The sequence below is a fragment of the Magnolia sinica genome, chromosome 13, assembly GCF_029962835.1.
Source record: "Magnolia sinica isolate HGM2019 chromosome 13, MsV1, whole genome shotgun sequence".
Lineage (NCBI taxonomy): Eukaryota > Viridiplantae > Streptophyta > Magnoliopsida > Magnoliales > Magnoliaceae > Magnolia > Magnolia sinica.
Window position 1 is genome coordinate 77,435,507 of NC_080585.1, and position 12,426 is coordinate 77,447,932.

General features: G+C 40.7%; 1 protein-coding gene across 6 annotated transcripts in view; it reads right to left on the reverse strand.

Moving 5' to 3' along the window:
• LOC131223881 (uncharacterized) overlaps nucleotides 1-12,221 on the reverse strand; it is a 43,699-nt gene extending 31,478 nt beyond the window's left edge. For 2 of the 6 annotated variants that reach the window (XR_009160746.1, XR_009160747.1), the window contains exons 1-3: nucleotides 10,475-12,220; nucleotides 9,640-9,720; nucleotides 6,817-6,891 (exon numbers count right to left, since the gene is read on the reverse strand). Coding sequence is in view for 3 of the 6 variants with exons in the window: in XM_058219418.1 (XP_058075401.1) it covers nucleotides 6,817-6,891; nucleotides 9,640-9,720; nucleotides 10,475-11,656 (1,338 nt within the window). In the remaining 3 variants the exon portion in view is untranslated. Of the gene's footprint in view, nucleotides 1-6,816; nucleotides 6,892-9,639; nucleotides 9,721-10,474 lie in introns of all 6 variants that reach the window. The other 4 variants (XM_058219418.1, XM_058219419.1, XR_009160748.1 and 1 more) reach the window with 3 other exon arrangements.
• Nucleotides 12,222-12,426: the final 205 nt, after the last annotated feature.

The following is a 12,426-nucleotide window of genomic DNA, read 5'->3' on the forward strand; positions in this document are numbered from 1 at the left end:
GTCCACCATCATGTTTATTTGCCAACTAAGTTGTTCATAAGGTCACATAGACCTGGATGACGGGGAAACATAAATATCAACTAAATCCAATACCTTTGTAGCCCACAAAAAGTTTTAAATGGTGAGTGACTATTGTTTCTTGTGGTGTGGTCAGTGGTCCACCTATGATTTGGATCTACTTCATTTTTCAGCCCATGCCTTAAAATAAGCTGGCAAAACAGATGGACGACATAGATATACAACGCATACATTGAGCTGGGCCCCACTACACGCTAGTTCAAGGTCTACACAAAGCCTACCGCAGGAACTTCCTATAAAAGGAAGCTAGTTCGATGTCGTGGGGCCCACCATGATGTTTGTCACAAATCCACCCCATTCATACGTTTTGCCCGATCATGTTAGCAAATGGGCCCAAAAATGAGGCATATCCAAAACTCAAGTGGGCCACGTGACAGGAAAAATGGGTAAGGAAATGCCTTCTATTAAAACCTCCCCCGGCTCCACTGTAATGTTTATATTCCATCCAAACCATTAACAAGGTCATTCCTGCTAGGATGAATTGAAAACACTATAATATTAACCTAATCTAAAACTTTTGTGGCCTTGCGAATGTTTCAATGGTGGACATTCAATCTCTCTGTTTTGTGTCGTGTGGCCCACTTGAGTTTTGGATTTACCTCTTTTTTGTCCCATGTCCTAACATGATCTGAAAAAACACAAGGATGGGGTGGATTTCTCACAAACATCATAGTGGGCCCCACCTAGCTTCCTATGCTCTCGCAAGCAATTTGCATCCCAGCTAATTCTCTGTAAAATATATTAATTTAAATTGCACAGGTGAGCAGCCCTCTCTAGCCAAGTCACAATTCCATGGACAAATTGATCAAACAATCATAACCTCTAACTCATGGATGTTTGCTTATGAGAATAGGACCATTGGATTTCTTTTATTTTAACCATCCAAATAGTGTCCACCAATCTGATACTTAACTTTGGATTTATGATATAATTACACCAAGTACCATAATTTGGATGATTTAATTAGATTACTTGTGTGCCATGTGTGCAATTTCTAAGTGCCTGCATATAAAATTCATTTTTTGTATTTTTTAATATTAAAATAAATATGTTTTTGGGATATAATAAATTATTCATTTATTTCTTTAAATGAGGCCCATTTTATCATATGATGAGGAAAGGCTGACCAAAAGTGGTCCATTAGGATCCATTGGTTCTATTTAAAGAAAAATAAAGGATTAAATTATTTATTTTTAATATTTTTTAAAAATAAATTAATAATATGTATAACGAAAAAACAGTTAAAAAATCTATTTGTATGGATTATGTAATGAATGGTTTGGATGGGTGGGTGGGTGGGTGGGTGGGTGGGATAGATGGATTGGACAGTTGGATGGATGGATGGATGGATGGAAACTAATTATGCATGTATTCTTTTTGTAATTTTTTTTATTCTTAAATATGAAAAAGAAATGTGTATTTAGGCATCTCCTAAAGTTACATTGAAAAATTCCACAGTTTTCCTGTTTTTCTCGCATTTCTGGTTATCGATGATATTATCGGCAATAACGATATTGTTTCTTTATCTCCAGTCAGCGAAACTTGTAGCGATAATGACAATTCGGACACTGGTCGTAACACACCTAATCTGCCCCCTAAAAAAGGGGTGTTGATTGGGTAAATACCCGAGCATAGCTTGGGTGAGACCTGAAACCAGCTATGTGAGTGGGACCCTGACAGTAGGGCCCACCTCGATGTATGCATTGTATATCCACACTGTCCATCTGTTTTTACATATTATTTAGGACATGGTCCCAAAAATGAAGCCAACAAATATTTCAAGTGGACCACACCACAAGAACAGTGGTCGTTGAACTTCCACCATTAAAAGCTTCTTGGCGTCCACCGTAATGTTTATTGACCATCCAACCTATTAATAAGGTCATACAGATCTAGATGAAAGGCAAAAACAAATATCACCTGTAAAACTTTTGTGGCCCACAAAAGGTTTTCAATGGTCATTAACCACCGTTAGTGTGATCCACCTTAAACTTTTATCTTATTCAGTTTTGGGACCATGGCCTAAAATAAGTTGAAAAAACATATAAACAACGTGGATATACAATTCATACATCGAGGTGGGCCCCTACGGTCAAGGGTCCCACCCACATCACTAGTTCCGGGGTCTCACCCAAGTTGGGCTTAGCCTGTACCTAGCAAGAGACAAACGGACATATCAGGGGTTGTATGGGACCCACTATATAATATATGTTTTATCCAAACCGTCCATCCATTTTGACAGGTCATTTTAGGGCATGATCCTAAAAAAGAGGCAGATTGAAGGCCCAAGTGGACCACACCACATTAAACAGTGGTGATTGAGTTATTAGCCATCCAATATGTTCAAAACGTCGTAAGGCCCATCGTGATGTTTATTTGGCCATCCAACATATTCATAAGGTCACATAGACCTGAATGAAGGTAAAAAAAATAAATATCAACTTGATCCAAAATGTTTGTCCCTACTGAAAAGTTATCAATGGTAAGAGTTCAATCTCCACTGCTTCTTGTGGTGTGGTCCACTTGAGCCTTAAAAATGTCTCATTTTTGGACTCATACCCTAAAATTATCTCCCAGAATGAATGGACAGATTGGATAAAACATATACATCAAGGTGGACCCCACAAAGCCCTTGATAGGATCGTCCGTCTCGAGCTAACGCACTCGCGTCCATAAAAGGCTTTCAAAGCCATTTTCAAAACAGAACAGGGTTCTAGAAGGACCGGAACCCTAAAATCTCTCAAAGAATCCCCAAAATCCCTCAATCAAACCCAAATCTCTAGGGGTTTTGCAGATGTCTTGCCGAAATCTCCTTTGCAATTTGAATCTAGCATCTATTTGAAGAAAAAAAAAAATTAGGGAAATCGAGATTTTGTGGATCTTGCAGTGCACTGTTGTGGATCAATCGAGTGGCCCACCAAATTCTACTTCCGATCCCATAATCTTCTTCTACAGGTACTAAAATCCCCTCTGAATTGAAAGCTTTCCCCTGTTTTTTCTTCTTTTTTATTTTTTCGGTAATTATGTAAGCCCGACATTGTCTACCCTTTAATCGTTGAAATGGTTGTTGGCTACAGCAAAGCCATGGATCTGTGACAGAATCTACAGTAGATCCATGAGTCTAGGATAAAATATGCAGATAAAGGGATAAATCCTCAGATAATATATGTGATATCGTAAAAAAATCAAGCGTTATCGTGCAGTATATCGCACAATACATAGAAATCTGTTTTTTTCCTAAGGGGTTTTCAACGAGTTTCGTGTCATTGGCCAGCAATAACAATAAAATCGGTCGATAGTATCGATATTGCGAACACTGGCTGCAATGAAGGTAACTGATGGATCATGTCTCGGTGGGGAGGATGATGGCGCAATGAAGTTGATCGATGGATCATGTCTCGGTGAGGAGGTTGGGATCTCATCTTGTGTGGTGGGATCTAGCCAATCTTGACTATCTAGTAAGCAAAAAAGCTTGGATCTCATCCTATGAGGTGGCGTGGGCAGATCCAAGCCCCAGATCAGTATTCACTATTGGTGATGCTCATTCAACCCTACAAAACGGGTTCATGAATGGGAATAGGTTCAAGGGCAATCTGATGAACAAGTTTAGCATGGGCAATCTGATGAACAAGTTTAGCATGTCGACACGTAATGTTACAAGGACTATACAGGTGGTAGGAGAGTGCTCCCTTCTTGGATAACACTTACACACCTCACTTTCTCTATAAACAAGGAAATAAGGATATTTACATTTTGTTCACTGAAATGGACGAATGCCAAGACATCTTCGTCGTCTGTGATACTGGTTGGAGGGAGTGATCCATGACCATGCCAAAGGTAATCGACCATACTTCTAACTTCATATTCCTCTAGTGTTGTCTTCGTAATCTTGTGCATTTTAGATGTGAGCTCCTAATATATAATTGTGTTACTCACAATGTCACATTTTGAGTCCCCAACCTTGTAAGAGAATCTCTCATTTTCACATACCCACTCTCCATCATAAAAGCATAAAATGGTCTAAATAGCCATGATATGCAAATATAGAAGTACCTACACAAAAAATGGGTTTATTATTCATAATAAAATAAAATAAAAAAGAAGAACAGATAAAATAAAAGATGGATCGCAGTTTGAGCGAGTGAGAAATCGTGGTTCGAACGAGAGGTCGATTGTTGTTTATACGAGTGGCGATCGCTTTTCTAATGAGCGAGGGATCATTGTTTGTATGAATGGGCGATTGCTATTTGTATGAGTGGGCGATCATTGTTTGTACAATAATGTCACAATGCAATGTTTTTTCCATTGATTTCATAGGCTCCACAAAAACAAACTACAACTATGTATGTTCATATATGATATGCAAATAGAGTAGCCATGTTCACCAATGAGTAGTCGGACCGAGTATAGAGTAGCCTATTGGTCATTTTTTTAGGGAATATGATGTTGGAAAAGAGAATGTAGGAGTGTGAGTGCGCCAGAGAGTAGTGGCCGAACTGACTATGCCGAAGACGGTTGTCAAAACCATGGCCAAGGCCCACCGAGAGAGCTTCGATGAATATCTCAGGGCTTTTTCCCTCTTAAAAGTAGAAAATGGCGTTTTTTGGGATCAATCGTTGTCCGTGAGGCCTACTAGACCTCTTTTATCGTTGGACTATGGGGCCCACTATTGAGGTATGTATGTGATCCACGTCGTCCATCCATTTTGGCTTTTAAAGTTAAAGCATGGCCCAAAATGGGTCAAATCCAACTTATAGGTGGCCCACGCCACAAGAAACAGTATAAATTTAACGACTGTCGTCGAGGGCTTCTTAGGGGCCAAAGAGGATCTTAATCAGGCTGAAATTTGAGTATTCCCACCATCAAGGTCCGTGGGACCTAAATTGCTTGAATAGCTCCATACGAGGACCATATGAAGGTTTCACATAAGTGATGTATGACATGGGCCCAGCAAATCATCTCCAACACGAATAACATTAGATGGTGTGAGGCTCGATGCTAGGTTCCAAGGGCATTTTCATCCTAATAAAAAGCATAAAGGCGACGGAAATCTTTAAATAATAATAATAATAGTGATAATAATTTATAATAATAATAATAAATAAATAAATAAATAAAAAAAAAAAAAAAACCTAATCTTTTCAAAACAGGTGTTATTTTATGGGTCCTAGCAAACCTCGGGTCTACTTAGGGAAAAAGCCCTAACTAAACCAAGGATGGAATCCCCCATCTCATTTCTTTTCCAAAACCATAACCTCCTTGTATGCTCTCATATCCTATACTTTCTTTTCCTACATGGCCATTTAAGTCTCCTCCTACAAATATCCTCTTAGTTCGGAATTCATCGAATTAGTCCATTCATATCCTCCTAGAATTGTCTCCTGATTCTATTCTCTAACCCTTCCTGTGATGCATATGCACAAATAACATTTATTATCTTCTCTCCCAAGACAAGTTCCGTTATAAAATCATATCACTTATCTCCTAACATTAACTTTATCCTCTTAATCTTTATCTACAGCTATCCCTAGCCCATTTCTATAGTCCTCTCCGATATACTAAAGTTTATATCTACGAACTTCTCTAGTTTTGGTCCCTTTTCTGCCTAGTCTCATGAACATGAACTATGTTAACTCTCTTTCATTTCATTGTATCTACTAACTTCATACTCTTACCTATCATTGTTCCTATATACCATGTGGCAAGATGAATCATATTCTCCTGGACTAGCTTCAACTGTCGACCCCTAATGATGAATGGTTTCCAACACGATCCCCGCATGATGGATGAGCCACATTAAAGGTGGGGCCCACGCGATGGACAATCCACATCAAAGGTGGGTTCCACATGATGGGTGGAGGATATTGAAGGTGGGCCCCACATGATGGACAATAACATTGATGGTGAGCCCCAGATGATGGATGGCCCATATCAAGGTGAACCCCACATGAGGACAGCTCACATCGAAGGTCAACCCTAATGATGAATGACCCACATCCAAGGCGGGCCTTGCATAATCGACAGCCCACTTCAAAGTTGGGCCCAGCATGATGGACGGTCCACATTAAAGGTGGGCCCCGCATGATGGACGACCCACATCCAAGGTGGGCCCGCAAGGTAGAAGGTCCACATTGAAGGTAGGCCCCACACGATGGATGGTTCACATTGAAGATAGGGCCAAGGTGGGCCCAACGTAATGAATGGTCCACATCAAAGGTTGGCCCCACATGATAAACGTTGGATATTAAGTGTGGACCAAAAAATTTGAGGGATAAGTACTAATGTGATGTTGGAAACCAAACATACTTCTCTACTTATTGGCTGCCAAGTATGTTGTTTACCAAACATACTTATCTGCTAAATAAGTAGAAACCAAGATAAGTTACTTGAGGTATAAGTAGCTTATGTCAAGTAACTTATGATACAAACGAGCCCTACCTGTCATCACAGACGAAAATAAGTTCATTTGCTTTTGAACTGTTGCCATGAAGCAAAATTACCTGGACTATTATGCTTACAACAACCTCAACACCATGTCCAGAATGCAATTGAATATGATGGTGTCTACAGTATTCCTATCAAATTAAGCTAGATGTTCATTACTAGAAGCAGGAGCATGTGCAGGTGCAAGCATAGGGGTGGCAACAGAGAGTAGAAAACAAGACCATATTATGACTCAATCCTCCAGGAGCGAGTCCTGAATGGAGGAGGATACAGGAAGCAAAACAAGCACCATACCAAAGTGTCCAGGCCAATCATTTTAAGTTCATTCTCCATGACACTCTCATCCTGGACAAGCACAACATCCCCTACCTGTGAAGAACAAATTGGTTGAATTAGAAGATATAAGAAAAATAAACTGGTATATGCATACCAGTACATTATAGAGGAAACAACCAGGAAGATATTCTACATAAATAAAAAGTTAGCTAAGCAAGAAAGAAATAATAATCTCGGTGCATAGGTTCAGTTTAAGCTATATCCATGCAAAAATAGTAGAAAACAGTAGGTTGTATTTACAGGGAAAATTCACAATGTCAGCACAGAGTATGCAACATCAGTATGTAAATCTTCAATTTACTGCATTGGGTTGGAAGCATGCACGTCAAAATATAACTTCTAAATTTGACTGACAGTATTGGAGCAAGAAATTTAAGTCCATGATTAATGCATGGATCTGATGCAATGATTGAATGATCTCAAATGGATCATAAAAACCCTATATGCAAGTTCTACCAAACATTTGACTATAAAACCCTATATACAAGTTCGAATAAACATGCATAACACACATTTTCCAACATTGAATGTTTCGAGTTTCAACGATTGTGTGTTTTCTACTTTGTTCTGTCAAAGCTCAGACTCCACTAGAAGGAAGAAAGCACCCCATACAGAACCCAAGATTGCGCAGATAAGTTGCATCAGCCAGCAGAATATTATATAACGAGTATTAGGTCTGATTTCTTGGTTTATCTGCATAGGAGTTCCCACACATGGTGCACTTTTTCTTTCTTTCTTTCTTTTCTTTTTCTTTTTTTCTTTTTTTTAATGATGATATTTTATTAAAAAAGGCCAAAATGCGACAGAGAATCTACAAAAACAACACACATCGCAAGGCAAGGAAATACAATCAACTGACATGTTTAAGGAAGAAGCCCAATCAAGCACATTGGATTTCGCCTCATAAATGATTCTAAGGCCTATCTGCCTTTATCCCAGACACTGATTATTCCTTTCCACCCAAATCACCCATAGCCCAGCCAAAAGGGATAGCCTCCACAAAGCCAAGCCTTGTTTCCCGAAAACCCTCCATGTCAAGCCAAAAAAAAAGTCCCTCAATTGTTCCTAGCATCATCCATAAAACCTCAAAGGCTGAAGAACCTCTCCCACACCGATCTAGTGGACAGAATGGATAAAAAAAGGGGTTTACCGACTCCACATCACACAAGCACTTGGGGCACATGTTAGGAATAACCATAGCTCTCTTTTGGAGGTTGTCAATGATGAGCACCCTATTCATTCCCACCAACCATGCAAAGGCAGCGACCTTCGGAGGTGTGCCATAATACCACATAAAGGCCATGACTTTTGGTGTTATCTCCAACAACTATTGAGCAAGAAACCCATAAAAGGACAGAACAGAAAACCAATCCAACTTATCCAACTTCCACACCATAGAATCCTTCACCCCAACCATGGGGACAAAAGCCGTGAAACCGATCCAACATCCTGATGAACTCATCCGTCTCCCCATCTGACGGATTCCTCCTGTATGGTAGACACCACACCGATGCTCCACCCAAAAGTGAGAAGCATTGGGCAATGCATATGTTTCCATTCGAAGCAATCCTAGACAGCCTTGGGAGGTCATCTTGAAGAGACCCCTCAACAAGCCACACATCACCCCAAAACCGGATCCTCTCCCCATCTCCCACGCATAACACAGTGCACATTATCCAAAACTACCAACTATAACAAGTTTGAGAGTGTGTGTGTGTGTGTGTGTGTGTGTGTGTGTGTGTGTGTGTGTTTCTTTCTTTCTTTTCATCGCCTCTTTATTTGGCAAGAAATATATTGAACCAATAAGCATGCTCAATTTTAACTTCAGAACAGAGAAACAAAAACCAAAAAAGGTGAATCGGACACACAGGTTCCATTTCAAGGGACTTGCAGCATAGAGTTCACATGGACCATATGTGCAAGATCAAAGCCACCAGACGGGTGGGCACCACCTTATAGTTGCTTTCATAAATGGGAAAAAAAAAAAATCAGGCTGGTCCTCTCATCTGGTGGCCAAATGTGTATGTTGAATATGAACCGCTGATCGATTTTGAACCACCCATTCCTTTGGGACATGTGTGCCCCACCTAGTAAGAAGAATGGTCAAATTTTTGGGCCAGGGAATCTACACAGTAGAGCTTGCTTGATGAGCAGCTTGGATCTCACATACTTGTCACATTTGGCACACGAGAGCCAATACTCCCATCTGCAGAGCTACATAAACTACAGAAACTGCAAGAAGTGGTAATGCAGTGCAGTACGAAGTATCTGATCAACAGCAGTAAGGGCTAAATATGAACAACTTTATTCATTACCACTTAGTTCTAGTTTGCTAGATTTGTGAAACACCAGCTAATGAACTAACACACATTCAATCAATGCTCATCTTTCACCGATAAATATATCAATAGGTAAGAAATGGTTGGAAATGGAAAAAGAAGGGGTAAGAACATTCTACTACTATTTCAACAACATCGTTATGAAGACTCATTCATTGAATTTGGGGTTGGCTTTACAAATTTGTTTTGCCAGTTCAAAATAGGTATGTCATGATTGCTTGGCAAATATTCAATGACCTGCTGCTTACCTAACATTAACCTTTCTCCTTTACCCAGGCTGGGGACCAGCAGCTGAGTTGCACCAGGTGGAGTAATATATTCTATTACATTTTAGCATATATTGTTTCAGAGTCATCACATTTTTCTGATCTTATTCTCACTCTTAATAAACATGTAAATGCATACAACAGCAAGAGAAAGAAAAGATGTCTAATTGACATACCCGGCATACATCCTCCAGGAGAAACCTTTCCATTTCTCCAGATAGCATGCTAGGCCTGACTTCCACCAAAAGTACCACCCACTGGAGTAGATTTTATAAAGGAAAAGAGTATAAGAAATCGAACCTTAATAGGCAAACACTATCATTCCAATACCTGTGAGCATCTAACGACAAAGAAACAAATGCAAAATGATATCGGAGAATGCAGCAAGTCATAGAAAATTGACATGATTGGGCTTCCAGAGAGTTTTAGAATGCCAAACCCTACAACCATCAAAAAGACACGAGTAGAGACCTCAATAATTTTCTTTTTCCATGGATGGTTGGGATAAGGCGTTGATGATGATGACGATGATCGGTGGATGTATACAACCTTTCTCAGACGAACATGCGACATGCAGGATGTCCAAGCCATGCAAAAGGTGGTGCACCACAAAGATCACCTGGCACCAAAATTAGGCCAGTCCACTAATCAAACTGGCCACCCTGTACGAAAAAATGGACAGTTCAAAGCAGAGTTACTAATGGTCTGACTCAATGTACTGGTGCGGCCCACTTGATGAGTCTACTGGACTGAATTTTGTACCAGGTGATCTTCATGGCAAGGCCCACCTTCTGCACCAGCTCAGATGTTCTACACACATTACATGTTGGCATGTGAGACAGGTTGTATCTTAAGCTAACCTACAGCCAGCAGGTTGCAGCGTAGGTCACACGACTCTTTTTTTATTGAGACCCAAATAATTTTCCTCCAAGTTTCAACCATTGCAGATCACCAATCACATTAACAGAAATGACCCAAGTAAAATCCCAACGACAGATAAACATCACTTACCGATCTTGTGTCAACCCAAAGTTGTGAGACAAAACCCAAGCTAAGCGCAGATTGCATGCTAATCACTTGCTTTGCAATCATATTGGATCTTCTCAACACCTGCCTTTGGCTTCTCAAATGCACCCCAACCTCCTCAGATTCCACACCTCTCCTTCTAGAACTCTCGGAAGGGACCAAATCACTGTCCTCTTGAGCTCCTGAACTCCTAGCCCTCTGCCCATCTTCCAAATCTCTCTTCAACTCTAGAAAATCAAAACTTGAAGAGTCCGATAAGTCCACCCCATCGACTGTTGACTTCTCCGCCTTGGAACCCATTTTCTGATTCAGATGACCATCTTCTGCTTCCCTGTCTTTACTCCACTTCTCATATTCAAAACCCTTCTCTTCTTTCTCCGTAACAACTTCATCAAAAAGATCAGACTTTTCGGCCCCAAGGATCCCCAAACTCGGATCTACCTCTCTACTGTTCAATTTTAAATCACCTCTATCGTTCTCAAAACTATCCCTACTGTCTGAATTACTGACATTCATAGATTTCGGAGGATTTCCACCATCGATATTTCCCAACAGCTTGCTTCCATACCTTGGTGGCTTCAAATTACATCCATTGCCATAATGCTCCGGTCCAAACATCTCCGATTTTCGGCTTACCTGTCTTCTTCTTTCCAAACCACCTCTAACGAACTGGATTCCACCATTACTATCACCAACCCGATCTGAACCACCAATGTCCAGTGGTCCTGGATAATCTCCACCATCGATCTTTCCCAACATCTCTTGTCGACTGCCCACCCTGTTTTCCTCAAAACCGCCTTTGATGAACCTAATTCCTCCATTCTTACTACCCACCCCATCTAAATTACCAACATCCAACGATTCCGGAAACCCTCCACCATCGATCTTTCCACACGCCACATTTCCACTCCTTGGTTTCAAATCAAATCTCAATAACCCTAGTTTCGGTGTTCTACAACCAAACCCGTAAAAACGTGCGGTAATCAAATCTGAATCACAATCAATCAACGGCTTCAGAGGATCTACACCATCGATCTTTCTCAAATTTTCAATTCTGCAGCTTCCTCGCTTCGGATTACATCTAAAAAACCCTAATTTTCGATCTGTAGGCCTAAATTCATATGAATAGAAGGTCAATAGTGGAGCAAAAGCAGTGGAATCCAACATCGCGAATTGAAAAGGTAGTTTATGCCAGGCCGAGCAGAATGGATTTTTCTCGTTCGGCCAGAAAAGGTGGACGTGGGCCCCACCTTTTTCCTGATCCTGACCACATTGATCACGGGATAGGGGTCCGTACACGTTCAATTTGGAGGAGAATAATCGAGAGACGATATATCCGACAGTTGTTGGAAGACATTGCGATTGGACGGCTGTGGAGGAGATGGAGAGTATGTCAGAAAGGTTTCGCTTCCATGGAGAAGACGTTCCGTTCAGTTCAGTTCATTTCAGTTCGTCGGGGCGATCGGGAGAACGGATATGGTTTGAAAATTGCTGATGGAGAGTCTCAGCAAACGTGACGACGTGGCATGCGTATGAGAGATACGCACCATTGGGATCGCGGGCCCATCCTGAACATTCTCTCGTATAGAAATCAGAACAGTCGGCTCATCCGTTAGTCCGAACGGTCGGTAACTAGCCTGATTTATGCCGACGCGGATTTCCTGCTAAAGCATTCTGCGGAAGCTGCAGGGCCACTTCGAGAAATCACCCCGTGTATCTGTTCTAACATCTAAGAGATCATTTTAATAGATGCAGCCAAAAATGAGCCGGATCCAAGGGAAAGAAATGCCCATAGTTGAAGGCTCAACCCATACTTCAACCTGATGTTTATAGGCCCCCTAAACCTTTTATAGGGTCATTCTCATTGGGATGAACTCAAAACACAAATTGATTGGCCTAATACAAGACTTTTGTGGCCAAACAAATGTTTCAGTGGT